Below are 15,750 nucleotides of genomic sequence, written 5' to 3'. Positions count from 1 at the left end.
CTGTGTAGGGACAAGCCTGGCTGTCACTGTGACAATAGCAAGCCCATCCCTAGCAAACTGATCCTTCCTCTCCCTTCCCCACAAGTGACAGGTGCTGCTTTCCAAAGAAATTGGGAATGAATTTGGGAGAAATCACTGCCTGTGCAGAAAAGTCTTTCATCGTTTGAAAATGCTATTGCAAAACATAAATAGTGCAATATTAGCAGTATGTGGTTTACCTTTTCTTTCCACCAAAATGATCCCCAATGCTTTCAAGGCAGCAGCAAGTAATTAGTGCCCTGGATGCGCCATGGAAAGAAAAGGCCAGTCCCAGACCCTCTGCAATCTCTCACTACAAGGAGTAGCGAGTCTGCAACTGCAGCAGCACGTGGGCAATGGCGGTGTCCCCTGGTGACTACAAGAGACAGTTCCATGTAGTTTATATGTATCTACTAAATGGTGGTGTTCTCCCTGTCTTCTTCAGGGCACCAAAGGTTTTCCTGGCCCAAAAGGTGATGATGGAGAGATTGGAGATACTGGAACAGAAGTGAGTAAAGAATGAGACTGAAAATTTTATTGATTTGTATTTATTTAAAACATTTTTACTGTGCCTTTCTCCTTAAAAAAGAACTGAGGTGGCTTACATCGTTGAAAGACAATATTTAAAGCTAAGAACAGTGAGCATAAACAGTTGATTCACACACACACACACACACACACAGAGAGAGAGAGAGAGAGAGAGAGAGAGAGAGAGAGAACAATTCTATCAGGATTCTCTTCCACTGTGCTTTCCTCCAATCCTTTCCATACAGTATCGAGCCTTAAAGGTCCTTTTCACTCCCTGGAGACTGAATTAGATGTGTTCTGGGGCAAGTAGACCATTTTGATGCCTTTGGTATTGAACTCATGCCCCTGGTTCTGGGTAACCTGCGGCTGTGTGTGTGTGTGTGTGTGTGTGTGTGTGTGTGTGTGTGTGTGTGTGTGTGTGTGTGTGTGTGTGTGTGTGTGTGTGTGTGTGTGTATGTATGTATGTATGTATGTATGTATGTATGTATGTGTGAATAATGGATTGGATGAGGGTTAATAAACTGAAACCTAATCCAGACAAGACAGATGTGCTCCTGGTCAGTCAAAAATGAGATCAAGGTATAGAGATGCAGCCTGTGCTGGATGGCATTATCTCCCTCTGAAAACACAGATGCACAGCTTGATTCATCTTTGAGCCTCAATGCCCAGGTTTCAGCAGCAACCAGAAGAGCATGTGTACAGTTAACACTAGTGTGCCAGCTGCAGCTGTTCCTGGAGACTTCTGATCTGGCCAATGTGACAGATACCTTGGTTATATCCCAGCTGGATTACTATAGCGTAAGCTGTGTGGAAACTGTTCAGAAACTTCTGTGGGTCCGAAACTTGGCAGCCAGATTACTAACTGGGGCTGTTCACAAGGATCACGTAACCCCCTTTGTAACAGCAGTTCCACTGGCTGCTGATTTGTTTCCAGGCATAACTCAAAGTGCTGGTTCTAGCCTATAAAGCCCTAATCAGCTTGGACCCAAGCTGTCTCAAAGACTGCATCTCCCTTTATGAGCCTGCTCAAGTGTTAAGATCATCAGGAGAGACCTTCATCATGATCACACCACCTTCACAGGTGTATTTAGTGGGACATGGGAGAGGACTTTCTCTGTCTCTGCTCCCAGACTTTAGAGCTCCCTCCCCCAGAAGACCAACTTCCATAATCACAAAATTACAATTTAGACATGCAATTTACCATGGAATTGATCAACAGCAGGATCATCAAAAGACAAAAGCTATTTGTTGATAGTATTTACACAATTAACTGCTACAATATATAGCCATCTGTTAAATCAATGTCTTTCTTCTTTCTCCAGAGTAACACAACTGGGCCCAGAGGCATGAAAGGAGCGAAGGGGTACAGGGGACCAGAAGGTCCTCCGGTGAGTAAAAAAGTTACCTATTAATTCTGGACCATGAAAGCATAAGATTTGTTGGTTGACTGATAAATCTGCCACACCTAAGTATTTAAATCAGTCCACTACGGGTGGGGGAGTGCATTCCATGCTGGAGGTGTTGTCATGCTACCTACCTTGCTCTGAATGCCTATGGAAGGCACCACATTTATTATCTTTATCTTAGTTTCTCAGCTCCAGTATCAATCACTGATTATCCTAAATCAAGTAATTCCATTTAATTTATCCCTATCTTCCCTGCCATCCCACAGTCAGCCCAAATCACTTTCACTTTCCCCAGAAACATCACTCTCCTTCTGTACTGGAATTGGGGAGAGCAGCCCAAATGAAGTAATGTTCAAATTGGTGGAGGGCAAAGACATCTTCTCCGGAATGTTTTACCAGATCTTATTATCTCTTGGGGCAAAAATGGTCCAATGCAGCCTCTCTGCCTTCTTCTGGAAGTATCTCTGGCTTGGAGGCCATACTGGAGCCTTGTGCAGATGCAATAGATAGAAAGAAAGGCAAACAATTACACACTACCTCATATGTCTGAATTAAAATTTGGCACATGTGGGGGGAAAGCATATCTTTCTAAATCTCAGGAAGACTCTGAGTTTTTACTCCTGGTAAGCTTGGAGGACTCTAAAGCATGTAAAATGTCTTCTCCTATGGAGTTGACAGCTGGGTCACTCGAGAGAACACCAGGAATATGTATGTGAGTGGAGAATTATTTCTGTGAGAAATTAAACTGCTGAGAAGTTTCCCTTTTAGGTGGTGGCAGGATTAGGGGCAATGGCTGTATTATGAATAAAGCTGTGGTAGTTATAATGCAGCTGGCATAAAAAAATCATAGGGCACTGAAACTTCCAGTTAATTGTTTTTTCTCTTCCTGTTTAGCTCCATACAGCTAGTCAGCAAAATGTTTAATCCCCATCAACTATGCTTAAACATGATTAAGTTCCTTTGGAAGAAACAAATTTACATTAATTATAAATATTGAGTCATAGCTCACTATAGAATTGGGACTGTCATCTGATCACAACCATGGGAGTTTTTACCTGATAATACAATCCTACTTGCTAAATCATAGCACTTCAAAAAGTTAAAAAAAATATTCATTTCTGAGTCGAGGAGTTTGCATCTGAGGAAGTGGGATAGCAATCACAAAATGTTATGCAATTACAATGGGTTGGTCTTTAAGTGCCACAAGACTCTTTGATTGGTTTGTGGGGCTTTTGTTACAAAGGCATCACAGAACTCTGCTGTCATTGTAACATCCATCTCTTTAGAGCTTGAAGTAACTGAGAAGTCTCTTGAACCTTTTCAATTGTTTTGTTTTCCAGGGACCTCCAGGACCCATAGGCCCTCCTGGACCAGATGTGAGTAAAACTGAATTTATGTGGTGCTTTTTGTTCACTCTGCCATGAAGCCCTTACTGAAAGTTTTTTCATAAAAAGTTGAGTGAGTATGGAGGGAAGTCTTCAACAGAGCAAAACAGAATACAGTAGAGGGTCACTCAGTGTTAATAGCAGGCTGTCCTGGCAAAAGCTAATTATAGAGTTTCTGACTTCTCTTTTACATTCATGTAAGTAGCGTTATTTCTAGCTTTCTTTATTTCCTAAGTTGTGACATTCTGATTTCCAAGTGAGAGAACATTTTTGTTCTCTTTGCACTTTCCTTAAAGTACTGAGTTCATCACTACCTGTCCAAAGTATAATGTTACATGTGATCAGACAGCTGGAAAGACCACTTTATGAAACTGGAAATCATCACTTTAAATGGGGACAATCTCCCTTAAAATGGCTTTTCCATCTGCTCCAGCCCATCCCCAAACAACTAGATCCAAAAGGTCCTACTTGGGCATAGATTGAGCTAGGGCTCCAGTTACAGGAAGCCAGATTTTGGTTGAATATCAAAAACTTCCTAACCATTAGAGCAGTACAACAATAGAACTAATTATCTTGGCAGGTGGTGACCATTCCAAAGATGGAGATGCTCAAGAGAATATTAAACAACTATCTCTCAGATATGCTTTGATTTGGATATATGCATTGAACAGGGGGTTGGACTTGATAGGCTTATTGGCCCCTTCCATAGAATATATCATTCTATGAATCTGCAACACATTGTGTGATTGCCAAGAAAGAGAGTGCACGGACCATTCCACAAGCAGTCCAAATAGCAATCTATTTCCCTGTGTGATCACACCCTAAGTTTGTTCTTGTTCTTCATACCGGTTCCATGAAATACAGCAACACTGGTGCCAATACAAGTGGCTCATTGCCATACTGCCAATTCCAAAGACTAACTTTGTTTTAAGCTTGTTCTTGTTCACCACAAACTGCTGTCAGCTAGAAGGGGACAACTTCAGCCACAGTAGATCAAGCTCTTATCTTTTCAAGGCAGCCAGAAGAGAGCACATGGCTTTATTTGAAGAGTTTTATTTGATTATTTCATACATCAATTAAAACAACACCATGCTCGCTATAGGAAATGCCCATCTTCATTTCCTATATTTTAATCTTGGCCAGAATGCTACTGGTGTTAGCATAAGGTTTGCATAATTTGCCACAGTTGCTTGTGGCTAGCTGGCAAAATGACAGCGCACACTGTGATTGTGGAGCTGAGTGTGCCCTCACACCTCATCACTTAGCTATAACTAGCTGCAGCAAGTTACACTAACTTTACAAGGATACAGGATTTGGGTCAGTACTTCACAAATGTTGATCCACCATCTCTGAAAAAGGCCCCAGTAAATGCACCCAGCTATATGTGCTGTAAGCTTGCAGAATGCTGCTCACTAAATTCATTGCAAAAAATCACAGAATATTTTCTGTCACTGTCTGCTTGGAAGGCACCAAAGAATTCATGACAGAAGACAACTGTTTCCATGACCTGAGTGGCACTAATGTTTCTTCCTTTTTTTTCAGGAATGTGAAATTTTAGATATCATCATGAGAATGTGTTGTAAGTATTTGACGTTAACTCTTGCATGTCTAGCAGAAATAATAGTGAATATAACCACTGATATGATAATAAAGTAAGAAATATCATTGCCTGTGGCTTTATTAACCCATTGTCCCATCACAACGGTACAACCTGGCCTTCAGGTTTTTAAATTGATTTAGTTCCAACATACATTTTTGTAACATATATTTACTTACAATATGATTGGAAAATAGACTCTTCATTTGTTAAATCACTACAAGCAAAGATTGTCCCTTTTGTAGCTAATGTGGCAAAGGTCTGGATGGCAAGTGGATCAAAATATGTGTGAGAATCCCTGAGAAGAAGGGAAGATTATTTCCGTTGTTTGCTGGTGTTTGGAAAAGGCTTTGTCTATACATGCTGCTTGTGTGGTATTATAAATCAGGATTTCATGTATATATTCTCTTCCCAAACATCCTTGTTTGAACGCTAACTAGGGAGTTAATTAAACTGCATGTAAAATCTAGTCGTTTTTGAAAAATGGTAATGGATATCAGATGGTCCCAAAATATACCCTGAAGGCCCTCAGACATTTTGATTACACTTCCTTCTGTTGTTTGATAAATAAGATATGCTGGGATTGAGCAAGAATATTAACATGTGAGATCTGTGAACATTTCAGTGTTTACCTAATAGGACCTCTTTATCAGATGATTACACTCAGCTTTATTTATATTTGCAATGTGTATAGAATATGTTGATCCTCAGCATACCTTTTTTTTCCTTCCTTTCCCCTAGCTTGCTGTGGTGAGTGTCATTTTTTTCCTGCTTCTCTAATAACATTGCCTCATTCTCATTTAAACATTCTCTACAGAGGATCCCCCAGCTGAGCCATTACAGTCCAAAAAATTAACTTTCCCAAGCTCTGGGATCTTAGACTGTAAAAACTCCCTTCTATCTCTTTTTGCACTTTATATGTAAAACCTTAAGAGTGTTCCCTGTATGATATGGTATGATGGGTGTCCTGTATGATAAAGTCGAGTAGCTTAAAATTATGCATTAATTAATCAAAGATTACTAGTCTAATAATCTCAGAATAAAATAAATTGTATACAGTATGTGCAGAATGGTGACTATTGTACTTACAATGAAAATTAGCAGCATTTCCCCTATATTGGCGGCACTGAGGGAACCATTGCTAAAATAAATCTCAAGGAAGTTTAACAGGAATTTGTTGCGATTAATCTCAAATCTTGTGTATACTATTTATGTATTATATCTACATGTGGTTAATAGGTCTTACATATTTAATTTGTCTAGTTGTACAAAAGAGAAACTACAATTTGATGTGGATTTTCATATTATAGCTAGCTTTCAATGGTGTCCTGCTGCTGGGTCCTGCTGCTTCAGAATTAGTGATCCTTCATTTCTCCTGCAGTCCTCTGTGTGCCCAAAATGCCTGCTGTGTAAGGCTGAGAAATTCTCTGGAGCAGGTTTTTGGTACCACAGATGGCTGAAGCAGTTGTAGAGGGGAAAATGTGTTTTTACTGAGTGTGGAAGAAAACTATTGGATTTGGGGCTATGGTTTGTGCTAACTGTAGTTTGCCATGACATCTGAATTCACAAAATGTACTAATGTATCTTTGACAGAGTATGTCTAAGGAGTGCTAAAAAACAAAAAGCAGAGAAGCATCTCTAAGCTACAACTTTCCAGTGAATTTAGAAGAACTGTGCTTAATGAAAACTATCATTTATCCCACACATTACAGCAGAACACATACATAATTCCAAGTCCTGTCCTCTGGAGATGCCACCCACAGAGACTGGGGAAATGTTAGGAAGAAAAACCTTCAGAACACGGCCCAACAGCCCAAAAAACCTACAACAACCATTGGATCCCGGCCATGAAAGCCTTCAAGAATACATTAAAACAGCCATTTGTTAGAATGGCTGAAATCCTGTTGTGTGACATAAGCAAATTTCTAAGTTTCATTCTCTTCCTTGCCAGAAAATAAAGAGTCCCTGCCATGATTCTTGGGAATGTACATATACTCTGGTTTGGTGCATGCACGCATGCCCCCAAGAATTGTGGTGAGGGCTCTTTATTTACCAGCAAGGAACAGACCAAGATTTATGAATTATTTCAACAAGGACAATTTTTGTCTTGCTCTATTGCTATAACTAGATTCAGCATCTGGAGAAAATGAAGTCTTCATGCTTTTATGATGGGGTTCTGTGCTTTGTTACAGAATGCAAATGTGGTCCTGTTGATATTTTGTTCGTACTGGACAGTTCAGAGAGCATTGGCCTGCAGAACTTCCAGATTGCTAAGGATTTCATTATTAAGGTCATTGACAGGCTGATGAAGGATGAACATGTGACGGTAAGGCTTTTAATTGCTGATATCTACCCCTCTAGCACATATAAATGGAGGTTTCTGTTCCAAATAAGCAGTCCTAAGACCACAGCACATTGCTTTCACGGTTTCTAGGTATCCTAAGTCATCCTTGCTTTTGATAAAATGGAGGTTTCTCTTCCAAATAAGCAGTCCTAAGACCACAGCACATTGCTTTCACGGTTTCTAGGTATCCTAAGTCATCCTTGCTTTTGATAAAATTTGGGCTCAGAGATTTCATCTGTTGTCTATCCTTTCTTTCACAGTTCACCGAAGGGGAATCTCGTGTTGGTGTTGTGCAGTACAGTCATGATAAAACTCAGGAACTTGTGGCCATGGGAGATAATAACATTGATAACATTGGAGCCCTCAAGGAGTAAGTTTAGACCAGGTTTCCATGAATTAGAAAAAAGTCCTTGTGTTGTGTTTTATATGCAACACCTCTGTGTGTGAGATTCTTCCATGTTTGTTTCACAGATCTGATTGTCTGCCGCAATCTTCTGATCTTCCCTTGTTTTTAGGGTTCACTGAAATTGCTTGCTAAGTGGCAGTTTTCTACAAAAAAAATAGCCATTTCACTTTCATATTTCATGGTTAAGTTGTCTTGGGAGTTTTCTGCCTCATCCTTGCTAGACTGTAATCACTGCTTAAATTTAAGCTTTACAGCAAAGAAAAATATTTGATTTTGCTTAAAGTTGAGTCATGGCAAGTTACAGAAATGAAACACTGTAAGTCCAGCAATCGTGGGAACTCCCTCAGCATGATGTGTTTCATGTGCAAGCTAGGAAATTTGTATCACACTGCTATCACAAAAATAGGTAAGTTCAGAGCTGAGGAGTTTCACATTTCTGAAGAGGTTAAAATGGTAGAAGTAAACCAAGGGAGAAAGAATTGGGAAATGTGTCTCGATTTTTTTGTCAGGGAAAGAATTTTGCTCCCTAGAGCTGGCACTGAAATACCCTTCTGTTGGTTGCAAGGGCTGTGAAGAACCTGCATTGGATTGCTGGCGGCACTTTTACTGGCGAGGCGCTTCAGTTCACCAGAGACAATTTGCTGCAGCGGTTCACCTCTGACAAAAGAGCAGTTATCGTCATCACAGATGGACGGTCCGATATACTTCGGGATCAGACCCCCCTCAGTGTTCTCTGTGGATTCAATACTGAGGTGAGATAAATAATTGGGTACAGGAAAAGGTAAGCAAGTGCTCCTGAGACAATGCGTCTTCTGTAGTACAACTTTATAGAGTATAAATACTTTCCATTTTACAGGTAGTACCTCTCGGTATTGGTGACATTTTCCAAAGTCCTGCAAACCCTGAGCAACTGTCAACTATTTCTTGCGGAGGTGTGTCCATTCAACGAGAAAATTATGCTGAGATTCTTGATGACACCTTCCTACAAAACGTTACCGCTCAGATCTGCAAAGGTGAGTGCCCCAGCTCTGGTTACTGCTAATTAGGGATCAGTGGAAGACTGGCTATGGGCTAGTGCTCCAGACCAAGACTTAACCAGATGATGATGGATATAGAATTGCTGGGGTGAAAAACGATATAGATTTTAGGGAAGCTTTGGTGGCAGAATTGAATGTAATTTTGTGATCCATGCAGCTCAAAGGAACTGTCATATAGGTTTCTTGCCTGGCTATTATTTATTCTAGTCTTAAGAGGCTACTGACTGTTCAAGGCAAGCAAGACAAACAAAAGCTGCAAATGCTTTTTTTGGGGGGGGAAACTATTCTATGCAATATTAAATTTTCAGTTATTATTTTTAGCAGACCTTGGGAAACCAAAGCATGCTTCATAATGACCACATAGCTGCCTCCTCTGCAGCCAGGGTCATTTGTACACTGAACACAAAAGGAGAATAGCCAGCATGAGGCTATTTCTATTGGATATACCAGCAATTCAAAAAAGTACTTGTACTTACTGTACATAATCACAACGCCAGTCTTGTGGTATGCTGTGCTAGCTATCGTAAAGACTGGTAAAGACTCATTAGCACTGTACTGAGCATTACGTTAATGTGATTTTCTTTGCATTTTTTGTTTTATAGACAAGAAATGCCCAGACTACACTTGCCCTAGTGAGTACACTGTAACTATGTTTACTACAATCATATGTTGTCTGTCTTATTGAAGTTCATCTAATTGCATTTGCTTTGCTTACCCCCTGCTCACATAGGTGAAAAATACCACTATTTCTCAGCTCTTCCAAAGGCTATTGCTAATCAAAGGTTTCCACGAGCACAGAACATTCACAGTAGAAGGTGTCTCTGCTGTGGCTGGTTGGCAGGGAGACATCCTGCTGGGTATGAGGTCACGTTCTGGTGGAGGTGGAGAGCAACCTAAATGTCTTCCTTGGAGGCTGAATGATACATTGCCTCTTAAGCCACTGTTCTGGACCTGCCTGCTTCCACCCAGGAGGCATGTCCAGAAATATCACCCTTCCAGAAATACAGGGATCTTTGACGAATGATACTGTGTAATCCTAAGCAGTAAGCTTTTCTGAGCATTAGACTGAAGTGTCTGACTTTCCTTCTGTGTTCCTTCAGACGTTTAGGAAATAGCAGGCCATCTGCTTCCCATGGAGCAGCATTTGAAAACCTAATCCAGCTTCAGCCTAAGTCTAGTGTGGAAAGTTGAGTGTTTTCCTTTGACATGGGGTTTTTTCCCCAGCCAAACACATTCTCTCAGCTGACCCATCCTCTTTTCCATGATTTATTATAATTTAGATATGGAAGGGATACCAAAATGGAAGAACTGGAAGTTTAGCTTTTCTGTACTCTACAGAAAATATGGCTAGATCTAGTCATCCCATCTCTGTAATTTCACATTCCTTACCATTCTTTATATTTATCTTGAATCTTTTCTTTACTGCTGCTGGCCAGAATCCTCCTTCCATTACACGTAATGGGAATGGCATGACATTTGGAGGTGAATTGACCCAAGTTAAGAAATCAATGTAGATATCATCTCTGTTGCATGATGAGGCTCAGTGAATGCTACATAATGTCTGGGTGATTTCCTAACTTGAGTCCATTGGTCTCCAGAAGTTATACTATTGTGTTAAGCCAGCATAACTATGCAAGTGAACTCCAGCCTTTATTTGCTCCCTTTACCCCGGAATAATGACGCGAGGCCAGAATTGTGGATTAAACACAGGCCACACTTTATTGAAATTATCAGTGTTGCCAATCCTTTGGCAAAGGGGGGGGGGTCCTGCCGTAGTGCGGAATCAGGTTTAAACACAGAGGTCTGAACAGACCCATTAAACAAACAAACAAATGGGTGAGTCCCTGGCCAAGGTTTTTGCAGCCACGAAGACAGTAAGAAATCCAGCCGGCCCAAATTTGACCACCCCTGGACCTCAAGCCACCTTCTCCTTGCTGACTGTTGGTCCAGGTGTGGCCCCAGCACATTTCCCCCCCCCCCAAACACTGTAATCACACGATCTGCAGTGCTGGAAGTTCAGATGACCTATATATTACCTGAGATTGCTATGGGACTGACCAAAAAAACTGTTTTTTCCACACTACCTGCCACTGCATAGGGACTAGCCATGCTAAGTCCCATGCCCACCATCGAGCTCACCAAGCTCCAAAAGCAGCCCCCCCCCTTGATGTCTTACAAGAAGACATCCAAACCTCGTTCGTACGGATGTACGCCATCAGACCGAAGAAACTCAGACCTATCCTTGGATCCTCTGGTGACCAATCACCGATCCAGACCGCTGCAAACAGCTCTGCAGACCACCCTGCTAACACTCTTTCATGCAGCGTTAGTGGGCCAAAAATTGCCTCACATCCCTTCGTGCCAGCCGAGGGATGATCATCGACCGTACAAAGTCCATAGCAGGGTACGTAACCCTCAACCATGTGATGTCACAAATCACATCCAGGATCAGGCTTTTCCGCAGATCCTGGTCAGGTCGTTAACACCCAAGAGTATTACCAACACATCTGCGGGATGTTGACCAAAGGCAGCCGCACGGCACGGTTGGCCTCACAGTATCCCACGGCGTCCTTTCCATTTGGTAAGGGCTCTAGCTCCAAGTCTGAGACTGCTCCCCCATCGGGAAGTGGCAGCATCCAGAGCTGCCCAAAAAACATAGCTGCGGTCAATGATCATGATGTTCTACCTTCTCAACATTGTTATGGCATCTGCAAGATAAAACAAAACAGGCCCCTACCTGGACGTCAGGGGGTGCCTCGCTAATCAGCCTTGGATCAGTGGATGTGAATCTGCACCATCCCAATAAATACCCAAACATCCTGCCATTGTAGAGCCACTCTGGTTCTGTCTCCCTTTCCAGTGGCTACCCTTTCACTAATCCTGAGGGCACCAAAAAGATATTAAGGATCTCTACATATAACCTACCACTGCTTTCTACTAGTCCCGGTGATATAGGTACTCTCGAAACTTTAAATCTGCCTCTTTCCTTAGACTGACCTTCCATCATTTTCCTAAAGCAGTAGTCTGAAGAATAATCCTGATACCATGAACTGTAGTCTAGAAAGCCTGCGCCAATAACCTACCCTGTGTAGGTCCTGGCCACATAGGTTCTAAATCAACTAAGTTCCTAAGCTCCTGAAACTCTATACTCCCTGGCAAGTAAACTTATCATGTCCTTGGTGCTAGGGCCAGTCATATGGACCTTTCACATCATCACGCCAAATTGCCAAGCCCCCGGGGGAAGAGTCTCTGGGAACTCATTGGCTCCTAGATCTAACTCCCTGAATTGCTTGATTTGTTGGCATGATAATTAATAGACTAAGCTATTATCTACACCTGGTACGTGTCTAGCCTGCACCAGTATCATGACCCGGTCTGAATGCATGTGAGATTATTAATTATATAGACTACCACCAGATTGTCACACCAAAACGTACGACAGAGTTCACCCATTCCTCTGCCCAAAGCCACAAGCCACCAACTATTGGGGGAAAAAATCTCCAAGAACGTCAAATCTCTGGTGATTCCCACAAACAATCAATCTAATAAATAAAATACATAAATAATTAACTAACCAAATAAAACTAATCAATTAGAAGGGGCCGCAGAGTGCCTCCCAGCTGATCCAGGCCGCTCACAGACCACAGCCCGCTGCTTTTAGCTGTATTAATAACACCAATTTAAACCTTCCTTTCCTTTATGTAATTACTCATTTGATTTATGAACAAATTATTACTATTAATGGTAATCAACGAACTTAAGCAATCAAAGTGTCCATGAGCAAAAACTCCCCTTAAAGGTTAAGGGCTTGAAGGCACGCAAGCACCTGCTCAGCAAGGCCCCGAGCAGCGGCGCCAATTCAGCTGATGCTGTTCCTTCTCACCCCCAAAAGTAAGCATCAATGAACATCTTCTAAGAGAAACTAACTTGAGCAATCAAACTATTCGTGAGCAAAAAACTCCCTTCAAGAGTTAAGGGCTTGAAGGCACCCGAGTGCCCTGAGCAGCGACACCAATTCCAGTTGACACTGTTCCCTTTCACCTGCAAAGGTAAGTAACATTCAAGGTGTTCTAGGAGCAGATAAGAAAACCAACATTGCCAAACAGCTTGTAATCCCAGAGCTGAGTAAATGCAAGCAAACTTGGGGGGGGGTGCCAATGCAAAAAAACCCCCCTCCAAAATAGCAACGGTGCTCGAGCCTGGAAAGGTAGCTACAATTAGCGAGCGGGCGGTGGAGCTCCGACCTCCTTGTGCTGCCAGTGAAGGAAGAGGAAGAGGAGGGGGGGGGAACAGCCCTTAAATAACCACTCCCACCTAGGTGCTCATGCAAGAGTGAAGAGATCTCGCAACCTCCAAGGAAAAAGGAAAAGGCAAGCCTTTCTTATTTGCAGCCTTGTAACTTCTGAAACCTCTTTAGAGGGTGTTGGGCTCTAGAGAAGTGGGAACTGTACTCCATAGGACTGTGGTGAGAGGGGGGGACGGCCTAAAATCAGGCAGAAGGATCTTGCTCCAACAGAAATTCTGCTTATCTTAAGAGCTATTTGTCTGCTTTTTGGTGATTGTCCCTTCCTAGTCTACTGAACCCATGCATGACCTGGCCCCTGCTATTCACAACTGCTCCCAGACATTCTGGTGAACTGATTGGGAGGGCAGAGAAGGTTGCAGGAAAGAAGAGGAGAATGGAGTGAACATTTGTTTTGGTTGTATGAAGCAGCTTACAGAAAAGCTTGTGTGAGTCAGCTATTGACAAGCTTAGAACACGCACCAAAGAGTTATGAGCAAGTATCTTCTCTTTTTCAGTTACTTTTGCTGGGCCAGCTGACATCACACTCCTTGTGGACAGTTCTACCAGCGTTGGGAGCCGTAATTTCAATACCACCAAAAGATTTGTAAAACGCCTCGCGGAACGATTCCTGACAGCAGCTAAACCTGCAGATGATTCAGTACGTGTCTCAGTTGTTCAGTACAGTGGCAAAACCCAGCAGAAACTAGAAGTGCCATTTGAGCAGAACTACACAGTGATTGCTGATGCTGTCGACAAAATGCAATTTATTAATGATGCCACAGACGTGACTGCAGCTCTAAACTTCATCACTAGCATCTACCGTCGATCTTCTCGTTCGCAAGCTAATAAGCGAGTGCTTATTTTCTCAGATGGCAATTCTCAAGGCATCACCAGAAGCGCCATTGAAAGGGCAGTTCAGGATGCTCGCCAGGCAGGCATTGAAATCTATGTACTGGTGGTTGGTACTCAAGCCAATGAGCCTAATATACATGTGCTTGTCACTGGAAAAACCACTGAATATGATGTGGCCTATGGAGAGCGACACCTCTTCAGAGTGCCTGATTATCAATCTCTAGAAAGGGGTGTATTTTATCAAACTGTCTCCCGAAAAATAGCTGTAGACTGAAGTGTGGGATCAAGATAAACAGATTAAAAATTTCTTAAAGTAAAATGTTAAGAACCAGAGCCATGTTTTTATAAAAAGAAAAGCCAATAGCCCACCTGTACCCTTGCTTTCAAGCTGTGTTACAGCCCCTGTTTTTTCTCGTTTTCTTTATTGTTCATGATACAAGAAACATGTAGGTTGATTTATTTTTTGCAAAAATTGTTAGCTTTAAAACCGAAATGGCTAATTTTGTACCATGTTTGATAAAGATAGGGGTGACTGGTTAAAAAACAGCTCAAATGCACTATTTTTTCTTTATGGCTGAGCGACAATGTATTCCATAAAGATACTGGGAACTTTTCAGAATAAAATGATGCTCATGTCTCGCTGCCAAGATTATTATTTTTAAGTTTTATGTTCCTTTATTTTGTAAAGAGGTATTAAGTAGTAATTGCTATCTATGCTACGCAGCTCCAGAAAGATTACTTTGCCCTCAAAAATATAACGGATATTTTTATGCAACCTCTCTAGGACTGAAATTATAACCTCAAATATGGCATCCAGTTATTTAAAAGTTATCAGTTCTTTACCCAAATAAGAGTTTAAGTAGGAACAAAGGAAGGATTTAGTGATGTCAACAATAATATTATTCCTAGATAATGAAACTTGGTCCCAAAAGAGCGAATGTACAAATTAGTAAAATTCTGTTGAGGCCTGCATCTTGAGTTTTGAGCCTCTGGATTTCAGAGGACCCTTTCTCCTTTCCAATGTGGTAATTAATATAGGTGCTACTCTCAGCCTGTCTCTAGCAGCCTGAAGTTTACATTGTTCATATGTTTACATGGTCAGTTTTGAAAGGTACATCAAAGTTGAGGATTAGATTTGACATGTTTCCTCCAGTATTTCCAGTGATGCTCTTGCTAAGAATTCAATGTGCTTTTAAAAAGTAAGATTTCAAGATTTCAGCTTGTGGTTTTGTAATTGTATCCATTTTAGCCATTCATTTTGTTTTAGTCTTGTGTTTTACTGACAAATGTTCACATTGAAATTTCAAATAAACTATCTCCACAATTTTAGTGAGAGGGAAATTGACTTTATGTTAGTCCATACCTTATAACAGTGATGGTGAACCTATGGCACACGTGTCACAGCAGGCATGTGGAGCCCTTTCTGCCGGCATGCAAGCCATAAGTCACCGGATTGCTACTCCCCTCCCACGCAGCCAAACCTGAGAAGGCGGCTGCATCTGCGGTGCTGGCGCTTCTGCAGGTGGATCCGGAGCGGCTGGTGCTGGCAGCGGATCCAAAGTGGGGTCTCAAGGAATCTCTGTGCCAGGATTCCCCCTTCCGCCACCACTTCTGGTGCCGTCACTGCTGCGGCACACTGCCCACTGGTGGGGGTTTTTGTGTGTGTGTGTTTTCCAGTTTGGACACGGAAACCCAAAAAGATTCACCACCACTGCCTTATAAGAACAGGAGTTTCACCAACTAGTCTGTGTCACATTCCCAAGCAAAGGCACACATTACCTGTCGTTCAGCTGCCACCAGTTGATTACATCAACCCTGTTCATTATTAATGACAGAGGTCCAGGCAACGTATCATTTAAGAACCAAGTACAGTGGGGTCTTGACTTAAGAAC

The 15,750-nt window shown here is 41.9% G+C and overlaps 1 protein-coding gene across 1 annotated transcript in view; it reads left to right on the top strand.

The window, feature by feature from the left end:
- COL6A1 (collagen type VI alpha 1 chain) overlaps positions 1-15,187 on the top strand; it is a 70,003-nt gene extending 54,816 nt beyond the window's left edge. Inside the window, exons 25-35 of the mRNA XM_020815151.3 lie at positions 464-526; positions 1,869-1,934; positions 3,293-3,328; positions 4,880-4,916; positions 5,676-5,684; positions 7,127-7,260; positions 7,539-7,648; positions 8,250-8,436; positions 8,541-8,697; positions 9,324-9,353; positions 13,522-15,187. Coding sequence (XP_020670810.1) covers positions 464-526; positions 1,869-1,934; positions 3,293-3,328; positions 4,880-4,916; positions 5,676-5,684; positions 7,127-7,260; positions 7,539-7,648; positions 8,250-8,436; positions 8,541-8,697; positions 9,324-9,353; positions 13,522-14,132 — 1,440 coding nt within the window. The 3' untranslated portion in view covers positions 14,133-15,187. The remainder of the gene's footprint in view (positions 1-463; positions 527-1,868; positions 1,935-3,292; positions 3,329-4,879; positions 4,917-5,675; positions 5,685-7,126; positions 7,261-7,538; positions 7,649-8,249; positions 8,437-8,540; positions 8,698-9,323; positions 9,354-13,521) is intronic.
- Positions 15,188-15,750: the final 563 nt, after the last annotated feature.

This window comes from Pogona vitticeps, chromosome 1, assembly GCF_051106095.1.
Source record: "Pogona vitticeps strain Pit_001003342236 chromosome 1, PviZW2.1, whole genome shotgun sequence".
Taxonomy (NCBI): domain Eukaryota; kingdom Metazoa; phylum Chordata; class Lepidosauria; order Squamata; family Agamidae; genus Pogona; species Pogona vitticeps.
Note: the sequence above shows the minus strand (reverse complement) of the source record. Positions and strands in the feature narration are given on the sequence as shown.